The following is an 18,807-nucleotide window of genomic DNA, read 5'->3' as shown; positions in this document are numbered from 1 at the left end:
TGTATTTTCTTCTTAGGTATCCCTCTCTCCAATAAACTCTAATCCCTTAGAGATCAGATACCACACTTCTGTTGTATTACCAGTGCCGTGGTGATAGTGGAAACTCAATATCTGTTAAGTGCTTGAGTAAATATTTGCTAAAATAATAGTAATTTTCCATTTCAACAGAACCACTATTTTTAGAAAAACATTCTACTTTTTTTCTCTCCATTATAGATTTCAGCAGGCCTTCGTCACACAGTAAAAAAGCTTCACCTTTCTCCTCAGCAGAATTACACATCAGCATCCCTTTCTGTGAACTCAGTTCCAGAAACACTCCTCCAAACACTCAGTTCCAGAAACTGTCCAAATCTGCGTTTATAGAGGGCACCCAGGATTCAAATTTCTGAATGTTTTAATTAGTTGTATCAGTGCCTAGAATTATGCCCTAAAAATCCTGTAGCACAAACAATATTAGTCTATCATTCTTATACTGATGATGTTTCCAGAGTCTCCCTGAGTCTAGTTCTATGGTGAAGTTTATTTCATACACTAATATAGAAATCTTTCACTATGCATAATTTTACTTTTCAATCTTTGTTAGAGTTGACGATTCCTAACAGAATCATTCCCAAAGAGTCTTCCACTGTGAGTGTCTTCGTGGACACCCGTGTTGAATGGGGGAAGGCACATGAGTAAAGGATCGGGGTTGCCAGACCCAAATACGGTAACTTAGCTGTTCCAGAACTGGTGAGAAAAGAGAGGAAGTTACATTAAATTGTATGTTATTTTTGCTTTTCAGTAATTGATTTATTTTGCGAAAAGTAGGGAATTGGTGGAGACATGTATGAATTTGAAGGTTTTGTTTTATTCAATATGAAGCTGCACATGTTTATTCTGTGGCATTCTGTGCAAGGCATTGTGCTAGGGTCTGTGGTAAATACGGAAAGAAGAGTCAGCCTCCATTCTCAACTGCTTACATTTAAATATGGGAGGAATACATCTTCAGAAATACTTTAGCTGTCCCAGAATATGGAATTATTGGAGCTAAAATACAAAGTGTTCAGAAAGGTGAATTCAGAAAGTCGTACTGAAGTATTTAGGACATGGCGACCAATGAGATGTGCAGAGAAGTACTAGAGAGGACTCCCAGGCTCTGAACCTGGAGGACACGAGGACAGCAGATGTCCATGCTTTTATGGACATCAGAAAGAAGAGTGGACTGTGAGGCAGAAGAGCATTCTGGGTGCAGTTAGTCCAAGTCCTACAAGAAGCTGGAAGTGCACATCTCAAGCTGGGGAAAATATTAAAATTAAATCTATCTAGGCATACAATTTCGAATATTTTTATGTATAGATAATCAAAGAAGCCACAGCCAGAAGCATGTTTAGCAGGTACAGATCTCCATCTAATAATAACATTTTTACTACTAATGTATCCATTTTTATTTTTCTGAAATTATTATATTTCTAAGTAAAGTTTTCATATTCAATGGATTATCATGAGACTATAATCTGTGAATAGCGGATGGTGTTGGTTCACATAGGTTGATGCGGAGTTACTCTTCATCTGCACCTACCAGACAGCACTTCTGAGCTTCTCCTTGATGCTTCTGTTATGCCTTGGGTTCCAGGGATCATTTTGAAGCTTGTAAATGCCTCACTCATTTAGTCCAAAAGTCACTAACTCAGATGTCTACAAGAGCCAAGAAGCTAACTGCAATGAGTGAATGCTTCCACCATACGTAAAAGGGGATAGCCAGTGGTAGCCAGTAGAGATTTCAGGCTGCTTATCAGGAGACTGGAGAACCAATAGATGCCAACAGAAGGCAATCCAAGAACAAAAATAAAGTAAGGAACCTGAGTGGACATTTCCCCTGCACAAACTCCCTCCCACTCAGAGAGAAAGGAAATAGTCTCTATTTAGAACTTTGAGAAGAGTACCTGTTATAGAGCAGAAGACTATGAAATGACAAGTAGAACCAGAGTGAGGAATGAGATTCAGACCACTACAGAAAAACCACAGCTCAAGAAATTGATTTTCCAAAAGTGGGGAAAATGAACTGTTATCAAAAGCTGCAAAAGACTGATACACAAAAAAGGTAACTGAGGAAGAAGCCTTTCAAAGACACAATAAGGATATCAGCTTCTTTGCCCTTCTCATTTTTATTTTTATTTTTATTTTTATTTTTAGAGTAATAAATGAGATACAAAATTTTAAGAGATTTAGTTATAAGTAGATGATGAAAAGGTAAGGACAGTAAGAAAATAGTGTTTTTGAGAAATAGGTAAAATAGTGTTTAATCATAGTGTACATGTGTTAAAGTATAAAAATGAAGTTCCCTCACTCTTTTTTAAAAATTGAAAAAAATTATTATTCTTCATAAAAAATGGTGTGTTGTAAATAAACAAAAAATTGCCTTACACTAAAAAATCTCCTCTTACTTTATATTATATTCTTTGCTGTATGTAAAAAAAAATAATAAAAGTCCTCTCTTGAAAGAAACTATTTGCAAGTCAGTTTTATAATATAGCTCCTACTTTAAGTAAATTGATTCAGTTACTTTTATGAATGTAGCTGACTTAAAAATAAAAATAGACATAATAAAATCTGTTTATATTTAGGCAGTAAGATACTTTTTTATTTTCTGATATTTGTATATAAAATGACTTATTTTTTTTAATTTATAGAATTTTCACACTTGAGATCATTGGCTTCTTCAATACCAGTCTAACTTTATGGAATCTAAATTCTTGGCATAAAGTATTAAACAATGTATTCAATATATTTAGAATGGGGCTTTAAAAGGAAGGCAACCAAATTCATGGCATAGAGAGTTAAATAATATATATAATATATTTAGAATGAAATTCTGAAAACTAAATTGTACTTAATTAATTTATTTAAAATGATATTAAATATATTGTTTCACTGCATTGATCGCTAAGTTTGAAAGAACTTATTTTTTAACGTACAAGATAAATAATAAAAATTAGCAATTTGCACTGTAAATAGCATTAAATTATCATTATTAACATGCTTCTGATCTCTGACAGTACATGATATAATTCTTTTAGAGAATGACTGCTGTTTTGACAAATATATCCTTTAACAGAATTCTTATGACCAAAAAGCTTTCTGTTTCTCCAAATGACTTTGACCTCCAAGTCTGAAACTGACAGGGTGACATTCCTCACTGAACAAATACGATACTGAACTTTTTAGAGGGAATGCTAAATACCCAGGTGATCTCTTTGTTTTTAATCTTAAAAATCAAAGTAGATAATTTTACCACTGGGAGGAATTAAACCAGATATATAGCTATAACTGCTAAGATTTTTGTCTTTAAGGCTTAGAAATAACTAAAATAAACAAAAGAACTTTACATCTCCTTAATGAGTCATTTACCTACTAATCTGTTATTGGGAGCTACACACACACACACATATAGTCAAAATTTTAATTCCTGATAACAAATTAAATTCATTTAATCCTACCTGAAATTTTAATGTTAGAGATAAGAATATCAAAATCATCATCAATTCACACTTTTTAAAAAAATTGACAAAAACAAAATTTTCCCCTGAATTACAGCATCATTGTTTGAAATAATAAAAAAACTAGATTATAAAAAGTACTGAAAAATTACATTATTATTTTCATACAATAATAAAGGTAGAAATAATTATTATTTTCTTTGAATATTACTCATAACTATTAATGTATTTCTGAAACTATTCACTATTACAGGAAAGTATAAATAAATATAGTGTTGTAGCATATATCTCCAATATTATTAACTATTTCTAGACTCAGTAGACATTTACTTATTATTAAAATTTTGTATTAATCATTATTTTTAACACATAAAAAGAAAGACTTTTGTAAACCAAAGAAGTCTTCATATGCTACAAAATGAACTGAACATTCAATCCTAGTGGTTTAGAATTCTCAGGCACTATGAAATAAAATCATTATGAAAAGATATTCTTGGGACTGGCAGTTACTAACTGACATTTGTTTCCCAGTATCTGAGGCTAATTGGAATGAAAGCATTTACAGATAAAATAAGAGTTGATGGGAAGAAAATATAGTTGTACCTCTTTAAAGTAACAGTATAAATATCCATAAAAGAATACATCAAAAACCTAAATACTACGAGGAGAAAGAGAAAAAGGGAGGAAAGTTATTTTTTTGCTTCCCTTGAGCAAACATAATTTCCATGATTTCTTTTTAATGACTGTGGTCTGTGGCCAGTAGGTACTGATTTATGAAAAGCTGTAAAAGATCAGGTGGAACTCTGCAGGACATCGTTTACAGCTGCATGGATTGAAACCTATCTAATTTGTCTAGTAAAAGTGTGAGCTCACGGTGCACATCACCCAGTCTATAAATTTCCCCTTCAGACCCAATGTCTGGGGCTGGGTCTAAAAAAACGCCGATGCCTGCAGCTGCTCACAAAGCCCACATTCCCTTGGTGTGCATGAAGAGACATCACAGGCTCTTCACAGTGAGAGACAAATTCCTATCCATTGATAAACTCTCCAGATGTCCTCTCAGAGGAGGAAAGGAACCAATTTTATTTGAATTCCCCGGAGAAATCCTGGAAGTGGAAAAATGATACTTTGCAGGGCTGGTTATTCTGAGGTCACTGGCATTAAAATTAGGTCATTCTTTGTCTTCGTTGTACTTTGATCCAAGTAATAAACAGAAAAACTCAGTTGGGGTCACTCTAATCCCTAATCCGCACGTCCTGTTCTATTTCAACCTGTTTATACTAATTTTCTCTAAACTCTTGTTGAGTCTAGTTATGGCGTTGAGTTTAAAAGTACAAACCATTTTGAATTGAGAAGAAAACATTCTGCATTTTGCTATTAGGCACGCTTCATAAACACTCTGAATAAATGTACTAGGGTTTGATTCTTTATAAACCCATAAATGAAAAAGTATTGCTATTCATGAAACCAGGAGCTGACAAGAGTTGACATTGGAGTGCATGCACAGCTACTCTAAGAAATCCAAGCTGTGGCGTGAGTGTGGATATGTCCTGTAGATATTTTAATATATTATTGTCTTCTTTCTAGGTCTCATTTTGTTTTCCTTATAAAATTTTCTCACATCGGATTTAATGTTATTTTTATTATTTTTTTTATTGATTCAATGACTTTTTCAACAGATCCAATGTTATACCTAATTCTGGGTAGTGAGAAAGGCTGTTTCACCCATGAGGGCCATGCCAAAACAATCCCAAAATATCACATAAGTTTTGGAGACTGGGTTCCTTTAATGTCTTAGAAAAAACAAAAACAACAGATTTTCTTTCTTTTTTTAAATTTAATTTTATTTTATTTTAATTGCTGTTCGAGTACAATTTTCTGTCTTTTACTCCCAACCCAGCCCACCCCCCCAGCCCTCCCCACCTCCCTCCCATTTCCACCTCCCACCTAGTTTTTGTCCATGTGTCCTTTATACTTGTTCCTGTGAACCCTTTCTGTTTTCCCCTAAAATTCCCTCCCCTTTCCCCTCTGGTCACTGTCAGCATGTTCTCTGTTTCAGTACAAACAAACAAGCAAAATATAACCAAAGACACTGAAATAGAGAACAGACTGAAACAAAAGACTTTCAATTTTAAAAATAATGGTCTATGGAAAAAACAAAAACAAGAGATTTTTATTCATTACGGTAAACATTTTGTATCTGATGAGTAACTTAAAAGAACCATAGAAAATTATTTTCATATATAACCATAGAGAATAATGTATAAACTGCTATTTTTTATATTTTGTAGTGTTTATATTCCTAAAGAAAAGAAAATTAATCTTTTGTAAAATAATGCCTATGTTTCATTTCTGCTTTCAAAAAAAAGATAACCTCTGAGGTTTAGTTAAAATTAAATTATAACACATAAAAGTGATAAACTCTATAATTTAATGTTTTAATTTATAATTAAAATGCCTGAGGTAGAGAGAATTGAAATAGAGTTAGTCCAAGGGAAAGCAAGCTGAAAACGCCTCCACTTTCAGCTCTCCTCCACTTCATAAATGGTTATGTCAGAGAAGGAAACTAGTTATCGACCTATGTTTTCAACAGAGGATGAATACATAGGCAGAACCACATTTTTACATTGCCATTTTTTAAACTCGGGATTAAAATTTTATAAAAATTTGTGCATATTGTTCAGATAAGTTTATCTCCATGAAAATCCAAACAGTCAATTTACCCTCCTTCCATACATCCCCAACCACAGTATGCAGCATGTCTAGAGCATGTTACACAGTTATTCAGATTTTAAAATCTTGATCTCACACTTACACATGTCTCATATGTCAGGAAGTGAGTTGAAAAAAAATTATCATAGTAATAAAAGTTGTCCAATCAAAAAAGTCCCTTTAAATGTGGGTAAAGTTGGCTTTGATATGGATTTGATTCACAGAGATATTTTCTCAGCAGGACATAAGTTTTTATCACATACTCTAGATGGTAATCAGGGTATTGTATTCATAGACAAAACACTAACACAGTTTAATTGTGTCTGGAAGGATCATTTGCTGTTATTTCATATTTCTGAATATGTTGAAACTGGTATCTTAAAGAGCTAAATTTGTTTCTAAAATAAAGATTAGTGTATGTCAACATATTTTTCATTTGTTTTGGTGTCCTCTGAAAATTAACTTTAAACATTGAATTTGAACATTTCAAATGATGAATTGCATTTAGTCAAATTATTAATTTTAATATATATGAAAATGTGAAGTTCTAAGAAAACCTTAATATTCAAAAACTTAAAATAATAATTTCAAATTTTTTCAAAAGCTTAATGCTGATTAAATTCAACTGTAGTATCACAAAACATGAAAGATTCAGAATGAGTACACTGATGAGGTAAAAATCCAAATGCACACTCTCAATTGTAAGATAAAAATTAGATTATGTCACTTTGCAATTAAATTGGTCCTGTTCAAAATGTCCATGGAGTCCTTTGGCCCACAACTAAAGGATCCTAGAAAGTTGCTGACATATTAATTAATGTACCATGCATCAAGCGATCCCATCCTCAACTAGCCCTCTGTGCATCTCTCTAAGAACTTTCCTTAGTAAATATAGTTAATATAAAACCTGCTCTTCTACATGACTCAAACCCCTGACCCATCTACCTAACCCCATGTGTCATTAACAGCTAAGCTACTGAGGTAAGAGGTGGCAATACAGTCACAGTGCAATTATTGGAACAACAAAACTTGAGAGTATTTTTCACATATGAGTCCTGCAAACTAAAGGTATAAACAAACATTATGGAGTATTGGAACCCAGGGGCTTTTCTAAGAGGAAATAATAGCAAATACAATCAATTTTCTACCTGGCTATTGGGCCCACTCTCATGAGTTAAAGGAGAAGTGAAGGGGTCACTGAGAGCTGAAAAAACAGAACCCAAGGACACCTCACCAACAGGCAGCTTCCTTATGCCCTTCATGGATGAAAACATGATCTCCTTCACTCCTTTCACATCCCTTTGATTCACTATATTACAGTTAGTAATAAACTTAGAGTTGGGCCTGTAATTATATAAAACAATCCTTGAAGTTCTTAATGTTGATTATATTGTGCAATATAAATCACTGTGACAATCAAGAAATTTCTTCCTCTCTTTCTCCTTCTCTTTAATTGTATTAAATTTATTGGGGTGACATTGGTTAATAAAATGATCTAAGTTTCAGCCCTGGCTGGTGTAGCTCAGTGGATTGAGCACGGGCCTGCGAACCACACGATCGCGGTTCGATTCCCAGTCAGGGCACATGCCTGGGTTGCAGGCCAGTTCCCAGCAGGGGACACACAAGAGGCAACCATACATTGATATTTCTCTCCCTCTCTCCTTCCCTTTCCCTCTAAAGATAAATAAATAAAATATTTTAAAAAATGATCTAAGTTTCAAATGTACAATTCTATAATGCATCATCTTTATATTGCATTGTGCGTTCCCAACCCAAAGTGACTTCTCCTTTGCTTACCATATATTTGACCCTCTTTACCCTCCTTTACCTCTCCAGCACTTCCTACCTCTCTGGTAACCACCATACCGATGTCTGTGTTTGTGAGATTTAGTTTGTTTGCTTGTTTTATTGTCTTGTTTGTTCATTAGTTGCTTCCTGTTATATATTCCACATGTGAGTAAAATCCTATCATGCTTAGTAAAATAAGTCATATAAAAAAGTCTCTCCCATTTTACTCTCCATCATCTGTCTTTCTATCTCAATCATTATCTCTCTCTATAGAGAGAGAACTATATATATGATGAACTCTGTATAGCTGTATGTAATGAACTCTCATCATTCTATTACATACAATGAACTCATTTTGGTGTTTTCACTTATGCGAGAGTTTCATTGGTTACTCATCGCTGTTTCCCCACCCCTTTTGTAATTTTTATCTTTAATGCTATTTGTGACTTTTAAATCTATGTCCTGCTCTAAGTACAGTTTAGCTTTTTCAAACTCCCTTTTAGACAGCAATCTGTACAATCGATTCCTTATGGAAAGCCAAATCTTGCACTAAGTAGACAGCAAATTATTCCGTGCATCACATTTATAATAATTGTATCCTAAATTAAAGCTGTCTTTGCTAATGGTCAAACAAGTTAATTTATTAAAGTGTGTATGCACATACTTATGCATTTCACTCGCAAAGTTTCAGTAATTTAAAAAGGCTTCAGATTTTGAAATACAGCAACTTTGCTGACTCCTGATCTCTTCTCCTTCGGTGTTTTGCTTTCTCACAGGCCATCAAACCTTCTTCTGGACCAAAGCAATGTTGACATCACTACCTTTCGCACAACCAGTGACTGGCTTAATGGTGTCCGAACAGCACAGTGCAAAGAAATCTTCACAGGAGTGGAATACAGTTCTTGTGACACCATAGCCAAGATTTCCACAGAGTAAGAAGAAGTTTTTAAGATGGCTTAATGATTCTAAACTGTTATTGAACATACATGTTTTGGACTAATGGGTTATACAAATAGTACTTGAATGTCTGAGGTACTTAGCTGTCTCAAGTAACCACTGAGCTGGATCCTGGGTCTCTCTTTGTAAAGGACCTCTTTTGGACTGATGTGTGTTAATATGTCTTCTTCTCTCACAATAGGTGATTTCACTGGTCTATGAGCTCCTTCACATAGACCAACAGGTACATATCTGTACCAAATTTCACAGATCCAAGCCCTAAAATTGAAACATAAGCAGATATAGTGTAATGATTAGTATATTCCTACATTTGTGATTTTCTGTAATTTTTAACAAAACCTAGCCTCTGTGAAAATGGAAAATCAATAACTAAGTGAATAATCTGGTGTACAGGGAAGCGTGCTAAAGTCTAAAGTAGTTTTCACAACTACTAAATAAACATATCATCATCTATTATTGAGTCCATGAAAGATATCATGCTTGAAAATGAAGTTAAAAATGCCTTTAAGATATTACTTTACTGTAATGGAGTTTCTGAGATATTACTTTACTGTAATATCTTAAACCTATTTTAACTTCATTTTTTCTATAGAGCTTATATTTAGTTTGGAAAAACAGAATTTGCATAATTAGCATGGTTTTATGTGAAGAGCCAATAATAATCAAGTATAATATGCTATAATTCTTAGGGATCTTTAGATAATAAAAATCTTCTGATATGAGAAACCTGTGGGCTTAAGGAAAGGGGGTTTATCAGATGAATCCACTAAATAATTCATAACATTTATCTTCATTCACAAGATATGGTAATTAGAAACTGGTAGTAAAGAACTAGAAGCCATATTCTTCATCTCTCTGTGGATGAGAGCCAATTTACTGCACTTCCAAATGTAACATGCATCTGTTTTTTTTTTTCCTGAAAAAAATAACTTTTTATGCATTTCTAAGAACAAGGCTAAAAATGGCTTTCTCAGTCCTAGGCCATACAAACTTGGTGTGCTACTGACCAGCACCCAAATCTCTTCATTCCAAGTCCACAGGGGAACTTCTCATGGGCTCAGTCCCATTTGTAGATGGCACCTTCAAAGCCAAGTTTCCCATTTTATGACTCTTTATGTTCAAAAGGGAAGAACTAAGATAGCATGAATTTGGCTCTAGAGGCCGTTTTATGAGGGTAAAATAGAGAACTTTTACCAAAATCAGAGTTTCCGAGTTGGGCAGTTACACCAAAACTTGTACACAGTTCTGTCGCTTGGACAGTTTGTTTGGAAACTGTGTTCATCTGCATTTCAGTGTCATATACCTTTCATCCTTATTTCTTAAAACAAAACTCTTCCTTGCCTTCAGATTCCTTTAAGTTTTAACCTTACATACCTATAATTAAATATTTAAATGTTGTTGAAAACTTAAAGACTTTCATTGTCACTCCGTCAATCAGTTTTAAAAAGTCTATGTGGAGAGCTACAGATAAGCTATCAAAAAGGGACGTGCAATGGAATTAATAAAGATATAAGTGCCTGATAAATGTGTAAAGAAGTTTACCATTCATGGTATAATATTCCAATCAAAATCACAAAAAGTCACAACAGGACTTCAATACTACTATTGAAGAGGAGACTTGTTCTTAAGAAATAATGCTCACTCTAGTATGTGTTGGCATTCCTCTTTAAAGGGAAATAGACTGTTTATTGAACGGACTTCTGACCCAATCAACAATATGCTTCGAGTTTCTATAGCAGTTATTTTGATCAGACCCAATCCCAGGATGGAATCATATATTTAAATATTTTTATAAATTTTTATTTTGGTAATAAAAACAGCCAGGGTTGGGATATGCAAGACACCTGCTTCAGAGCACAGAAGCATAGGAGAGTTATAAACACAAAGTTGAACACATCTACACCATTGCCAGATTTTCAAAGGCAAAGTTATGCAAATGTTTATTCTCAGTNCCTCTTTAAAGGGAAATAGACTGTTTATTGAACGGACTTCTGACCCAATCAACAATATGCTTCGAGTTTCTATAGCAGTTATTTTGATCAGACCCAATCCCAGGATGGAATAATATATTTAAATATTTTTATAAATTTTTATTTTGGTAATAAAAACAGCCAGGGTTGGGATATGCAAGACACCTGCTTTAGAGCACAGAAGCATAGGAGAGAACAAACACAAAGTTGAACACGTCTACACCATTGCCAGATTTTCAAAGGCAAAGTTATGCAAATGTTTATTCTCAGTAAAATATCAACACTCATAGCTTTTAGATAATGAAACACTGTAGTGCTGAGGTGGATGAGGCAGAACATTGTCAATATGATTAACAGCCAGCACACCATTTAAATATATTCAGACATTATAAGCTGTGAATAAGGTGTGACAAGGTTTGTTACATTTCCAGGTTAGCAAGGTATTTGTCTCAACAATACAGTGTTGGACAGTAAGTTCTTTTTCACTCATTAGAATATTCTCACTTCATTATTATTATTATTATTATTATTATTATTATTATTATTATTATTTAAACAATCTGAGAATGTACATTCGAGATGAAAGTTGACAGGTTTGTTCTTTACACTAAACCAGATGGTTACCGATCTCTCCGCCTTTCAAACCCCAGAGTGTTCTTTTGTATGTCCTTTCTCTTCAATTCAGGGACGACATAGAATTAGGACACATTGACCTAAAACTCCTTGAGAATAATTATTTCTCAGGTCTCCTCAATGTGTTGTCCCCCCTACCCCTAGTTTAAAATAAAAATTAAGAATTTATAAAAAATATAATTCTAATTTGGATAATTCTAATGAGACAACATTTATACTTCAACTGCTTTAAAATATTTAATTCAGTATTTCATCCTTCTTGTTTCAGTGTTGAGCTTATTGTTTGAATTTTATTCCTTTTAATTTTTATTTCCTTTGCATCATCCAGACTCAATTCAGAAAGAATTCCCTTGAGCAAATAACTCTAGAGATTCTTCTAGAATAAAATAGCAATACCTAAAAAAGAATATTATTTTTTATCCAGTCTATCAAATCATTTAAAAAGTTCAAGAGAGCTTCAAACTCAAATAAATGTTAATTTACTTCAGTTAGTTTAGGGGTATCATTTACCTGCAAATCAAGCCATCTGATTTTCAGATGAAGTCTAGAAAATATGCAATTTTATTCAGTAAACATTTAAAAATATCTTTTCATAGCCTAAGGTGGATTTAGGAAGTTTAATGTGCAAAAAGAAGAGAGAATGAAAGAGGGCAAGAGTTTCTGTAGACTCTGGAGAGAGAATGAAGTGTGTGGAACGGATATCAGGCAGATAAATTGCTACAAGTCATTATCCTGCACCCTTGGATGCCATTTGCAAAGTGTCATCACCCATCCCTTTGCCTTTGAAGTACCGGATAGCTCATTAACCTCTGGTCTCAATCCTGCGTTGCTCTTTAGTCCTGAACTTTTCCACTGCCCCTCTGAATAGGGTGGTCAAAGTGATATAAGCGTATGAAGAGTGTTACTGAGACTACAGCAGCTGATGTTTAGAACAATTTTGGACATGGCCAGGTGGCGGGTCGAAGATGTTTTGAAAGGGCTAGAGACAGCAGAGAGTACATAAAACCCAAGCTAAAGCCTAGCCTAAAGGAATAATTAATTCTCTGTCCAATATAATTCTTGGAATTAAACATTAAATTAGTATCTACTTGCTTATAATGGATTCCCAGACATGGAATTTGAAACAGTTTTATGAAGAATTATTAAGGGGTGTGTTTGCAACATATGAGTACATCTATAAAGAAGTGATGAGGGAGCATTGGACTGAAGAAGACTCAGCCCTTCCTATTGAAGCAAGAGCTCCAGAGCCGAGCTGGCTCTTCAGAGAGTTCCGTTCACTCTCAGCATCTGATCTTTCTCTAGATGCTGAGATTAAGGTGCTCCAGAGAAAGGTGGAACTATATTATATTATGTACTCTGTCATATGCTTAAATTTCTCAAAGAGCTCAGGGAATTAGTATACTGTCTTGGAACATTTCCTTTCTCTGCTAACTAGAATTATCATTTCATTTTCGGGGCTTGTAAAGAACTGGAAAACACAAATATGAGCAAGTAACAAAATATATGACGTAGAATTGGAAGAAAAAATGTTAGAAGAAATACAAAAAATAGTAGGATCTATTGATTTGTATACATTTGTATCTGCCCCGTTTTCTGGCTCTAGATTCATAAGTTGACTTTGATATAGTTCGGAAACAAGTAGGGAAATGTGTGTTGTTCATTTAAAAGATAGATAAGTGGTATACAGAGAATCAAAGTCCTATAGAATACACATTCTCAAAAGCAGGATCAATATAAATAGCATCCATTACTCTAAGCGGAGGTTTCATTCTGCACAATTACACGGAGTGTGACAAGCCTGCTGTCACTTCCCACTGGCCATCCTGATGAAGCAGGGCTGCTAAGGAGTATGACCAGAGGGGACTTCAGGCAAAATACGACTTGTTCATATAACATTTATTAGCTTCTTGAATGGCAGCAAGGAGGTGACCTGCAGGTCACCGGAAATTTTATTGTCAACTCAGGTGATAGGAATGCAACCAGTCTTGGCTAGCTTTATGTTTCTGAAATGCTTATCTATTTTTGTGCTTGTATGTATTTATTTTCTTGGAAACTTACTTCTACAAGGATGATTATTCATTTCTGTGTAGTTAAACTCCCAATTTCTCACTCTTTCCTTTAGGCTCCATAGAAAGGAGCCCCTTCCCTGTGTGTTGCGTGCATTCCCATTTGTGTGTGTTTCCTTGCCATTCTCAGTTCTCGTGGTGCTCCTTGACAAGCGATAATTCACTCCTCTGTCAGCTTCTGCAGATAAACATATTTCCGACTATTGATTCATTCTTTAGTAAGTACCTATGGAGCCCCCACACAGTGATAAATGTTGTTCAAAGTGTGGTTGATAAGCAGACTGTAGAACCAACAAGAATGTCTGTTCACATGGAATTCACCTTCTTGAGGGACAAAATAGAGAATAAAGAAAATAATTCAGAAAGAAAGACAATATGCTGGATGGTGATAAATGTTTGGAAGAAAATATAAAGCAGTGGTATGACTACAGAGAGATTTTACAACATTGAATGGAAGGCTCAGGAAGGCCTCCTGAAATGAGAATGTTTGAGTCAGGACCTGAAAAGTGTGAATATAGAACTAATTACTTGATTCAAAAATATTTAATTAGTGATTTGCACATGTTTATGTAACTTTTTTCTCAATAAAAGTTCTTATAATTATTTTAATCCGTGGCTATTCAGTTTAAATTATTTCAAATTTAACAGTTTTTATAGACATAACTTCTTATCATTTTCTACTTAAAAATTATACATTAAAAATTGTTCTAGTTATCTATGGCTAAAAACAAACTTATTCAAAGCTTAAAGGTTAGCCCTGGCCAGACAGTTCAATTGGTCACAGTGCCATCCTGATATGCCAAGGTTGTACGTTCAATCTCCAGTCAGGATATGTACAAGAATCAACCAATGAATGAATTAAAAAATGAAAAAACAGATTTCTCTCCCTCTCTCTCCATTTCTTCTTTCTCTAAAAATCAATCAATAAAAAATGTTTAAAGTTAAAGGCTAAAACACCAATTTTGTTGTATATCACAATGTCATGGGCTATGAGTTTGGACAGTGCTAAGCATGTAACTTTCCACTGTAGTGTTAGTGTTGACTAAAATATCCATCTAATATGAATATGGTCTAGGGTGGAGGGCTCCAGGTGGTTTCATTCTTGTCCCCCTGGTGCAGATGGCTACACAGCTGAAACTGCAGACTGAGGGCTTTCACAGGGCATCTCCAAAGTCTCAGGGTAGTCAGACTTCTTTATATGGCAGTTTGAGACCCAGAGAGGGTGTCTCGAGGGATAAATTGAACCTGGTAGTTTCTGAAGACCTGAGTGCAGAAACTGATCCAATGTCACTTCCGACATACTCTGTCAATCAAAGCAGTCCCAGAGCTGGTCCAGGTTCAAGGGAACAGAATAATGCCCCAAAGAGAGTGTTCAGCCATCTATATTAGTTTCCCAGAGACTGTCACAACAAATGCCCACAAATTTGTTGGCTAAAACAAGCAAAATTCATTTTCTCACATTTATAGAGTCCAGAAGTCAGAAATCAAGGTGCTATCGAGGCTCCAAGTCTCTGAGAGTGAATCTTTTCTTACCTCTTGCAATTTCTGGTGTATCCTAGCATTCCTTGGTTGTGGCAACATAACTTCAATCTCTGCTTTCATCTTTGCATGGGTCTTGTCTTTTTGTCACTGTGTGTCTTTTTCAGGCTTTAATAAAGACAGTCTCATTTAGCGTCTACCCTAATCCAGTAGGACCTCATCTTGATCCTTCTCTTTTCAAAAAAAAATTATTTACTTATTCTTAGACAGTGGGGAAGGGAAGGAAGGAGAAAGAAAGGGGAGAAACACTGCTGTGTATCAATTGCTATGAGAGACATATCAATTGGTTGCTTCTCTCCCCCACCCCAACCAGGACCAGACTACAGCCCAGGCTTGTGTCCTGCCAGTGAATCAAAACAGCAGTCTTTTGCTTTGTGGGACAATGTCCAACCAGCTGAGCTATGCTAGTCAGGGCTTGATCCTTGACTTAATTAAATATGCAAAGACCCTATGGAGTTCTGGGTAGATGGAAATTTTAAGGGAACCTCCTCCTGTACTTCAACCTACTATACCATTTTTCTTCTTCAACAAGGATAGAGGTAAAATAGCTAGGATATTATAAATGTATGATGCAAAAATAAAGGATATAAATAAATAGGTCAAAAACACCAGGTATATAATTGTACAAGGTTTGCTCATTGAAAATATCGTGCTTACACATTATCCAGGAAACCAGGATTCTCACTAAATATTTTCTTCTTTTTTTACAGTGACATGAAAAAGGTTGGTGTCACTGTGGTTGGGCCACAAAAGAAGATCATCAGTAGCATTAAAGCTCTGGAAACACAATCAAAGAATAGTCCAGTTCCAGTGTAAAGGGCTATTTCTCAAAGGAAGTGGTGGCTGTGGAAGATGTAGCATCACTCTGCAGACAGATAATAATCCTGGAGATACTGGTGGAAGTTTCAAGCCCAATAAGACACTCATATATGAGTACTAATGCCTTAAAATGGAATTTAAAAACTATTTTCCCGTATCACTTAGTGAATTGGTGGGTGAGGGTGCTTTGTTTTGCAATTGATTTTTTATATTAGTTGATGGAATAAATTAAAATTCTTCAGCACGAAATGATGAAGAACTAGCGTAGAGCCATTGATCATGTACTGACTATGATAAAAGCAAAACAAGTGAAATAACAAAGTGACATAGTGGCTCTGTTTGCTGATAGCCACAAAAGAAAAGACTTGTGATATTTTTATACACATAAGAAATCTGTAACAGGTATTTTTTTTCTTTAAAAGTAAGCAAAACAGAGGAATTTATACCTCAAACTATCTGGCCATATTTACTAGCTCTTCATTGTATTATTATCTTTTATTTGTTTAAAGCATATAGAAATAAAGTTTGTAGTTTTTTTAAGTACTACATATTTGTAATTGTTAGCTTCATTAAGAATTATCATGTAAAAATGTGTCTTAATTTTGAAGAAAAATACATATTTATTTTCTTTTGAATTGTTTTTATTGTTTTCTATTTATGCCTCATTGACTTAATTTGGATTTGCTAACAACCAAGTGCCAAATACTCCTCAAATTGTTAGCCGTAGGAAACATGGTAAACTAAACATAGAGAATGATGGGTTTCTTTCCAGATTTTTGAAACATCCACTTATATGTATCTACATCTATCTGTCTATCATCTGTCTATCTCTCTAGAAAGAAACCAAATCTGTTTTCTCTTCATTCACTAATCAAATCTTTCACAGTCTGAATTATGTCATACTTTTTTGTCTCTCCATTTATTATAAATGTATGCTCTTAATTTAGTGTAATATACTGGCTTGTAAGTAATGGATTGTCAATGGCATACCTGCCCTCCTCTGGAGTTTACAAAACCGTTAATTCTATTCATTGGTAAAGAAGCTATGTTAGAGCTCTGAAATAGAGAACAGCTACACTGGAAGTAATTGAAATCTTATTTGGATTATTGCATTAATTCGCAATACAGCCTATTGGCTATTGCATGAGTAAAAAAAAATCACTCAGTATCTATGCTTAAAATTGCTGAGCTATTTTTAGGGAATGATTATAACGAAATGACTCATTTGAATAACGGAGGTTTAGTTACATTAATTACACATTGTGATAATCTATAGCAGGTATTGTTATCTTAAAGAGTCTTCTACTGAAATGCACCTGTTGTAATTTCAGTGTATAAATTAGAGGCATTAAAATGTCTTTGCATTTATTGATCATATAATTTTTAAATGTTTTATTTTTGAGGTAAATAAAATGGTTATCTAGCAAAAGTTTCGAAATCTGTAGGCAGTGGAGAGATCACTCATTGTGGGATCTTAGACTATCACATTAAAGGTCAAATACAAGCATACTCAGTAATATTTGTAAAGCTGTACCTGGCGTAGATCTAGCCACTGATATATTGTGAAGCAACATTTTAGCTCCGTATTCTTTCTAATGCTGATATGATCATATTAGGGGAATGGAAAACGCATATGTCATAAGAATAGAATGGCTAAAACCATGCTGCAACCTTTATGCTTTTGTGAAAACATGGAACATTTTACAGCTTACAATCAGATCAAATTCACAAGTGCTAATCTGTTGTAAACAGTGTAATAGGGCTTAGGTTGTGTTTATTCATGTACAAGATTATTTCATAAAATTGGCAATAATTCTTATAGTCAGGTTATCTAACTAGAATTCTATATTGGATCTATTAGAGCAAGAATTTTTAAAAGACCTATGTGATTGTGAAATTAGTTACAAAATTAACCCTGCTGGAAGCAGCTAAAATCATTTTTTAATGAAGTACTTTGCGTTGCAGAATGTTAGATTGAGATCTGAATCTGGCTTCAATCTCATTTTATCCCAGGCTGGTGTTTACTTTTGTAGGTACTGTTCTGAGCAGATTCAACAAAATCTGTGCATTTCATGAACTAATTGAAGTTGAGGATTGTTGAATCTACTGCACTTATTTTAGCTGTGATTTCCATTTGAAAGAAGAGGTTATATACACAGTATATTGCCCTTCGTTTTTCATTATTTTTCTATTTGACCTCCTATAAATTTCCTTTCCATAATTCTTACCCTGTACATATGTAAACATAACCGTGTACGATTCTGAACTGTGGAGTAGAGGTCCTAGATGCTTATGGCCATCTCTTTGTACAGGAGCTGCATTAACTTTCGATAAACATGAAACCACATCTCCATACAATGATGTGTACCATATTATCTGTTCTGTACCTTAAATTTGATTTACATATATTATTTATTTCTGGTACCTTGCCCAGATTATTCTGTACTAAGTATCAATGAAACCATGTATAAATGTGGTATGATTGGCAGTATGTATTTACTTTAAACTTGTATTTTCAAAACTACTTATTTAGTTTATGTTGTACAATGTAGATGGCCTCTTACTAATGTAAAATAATTTGTAGTGGAAACATTTATATTTTTATAATAAACATAATGAAAATATTTTTACAGATTGGAATATAGAAGTGTTCTTTGATGCTTTTAAAAACATTATTGAAATCTGTGCTTTTTGAAACAGCGAAATAATGAAATTTATGTAAGTCATAAGAATGTGCTTCTGTTTCTTTTTTTCTCCATTAGTGAGAAGCGATCCATGTTATGCAATTCAAATTTCTTTTGTCTAAACCTCTTTATGAGTAAGCTAGAAAAGGTAATCAGTAAATAT

The 18,807-nt window shown here is 34.2% G+C and overlaps 1 protein-coding gene across 1 annotated transcript in view; it reads left to right on the top strand.

Moving 5' to 3' along the window:
• EPHA3 (EPH receptor A3) overlaps positions 1-18,569 on the top strand; it is a 344,437-nt gene extending 325,868 nt beyond the window's left edge. The window contains exons 16-17 of the mRNA XM_037059003.1: positions 8,753-8,908; positions 15,852-18,569. Coding sequence (XP_036914898.1) covers positions 8,753-8,908; positions 15,852-15,957 — 262 coding nt within the window. The 3' untranslated portion in view covers positions 15,958-18,569. The remainder of the gene's footprint in view (positions 1-8,752; positions 8,909-15,851) is intronic.
• The last annotated feature ends 238 nt before the right edge of the window (positions 18,570-18,807 follow it).

This window comes from Sturnira hondurensis, unplaced genomic scaffold (assembly GCF_014824575.4).
Source record: "Sturnira hondurensis isolate 20B ecotype Veracruz unplaced genomic scaffold, ASM1482457v3 Scaffold0010428, whole genome shotgun sequence".
NCBI classification, from domain to species: Eukaryota; Metazoa; Chordata; class Mammalia; order Chiroptera; family Phyllostomidae; genus Sturnira; species Sturnira hondurensis.
Note: the sequence above shows the minus strand (reverse complement) of the source record. Positions and strands in the feature narration are given on the sequence as shown.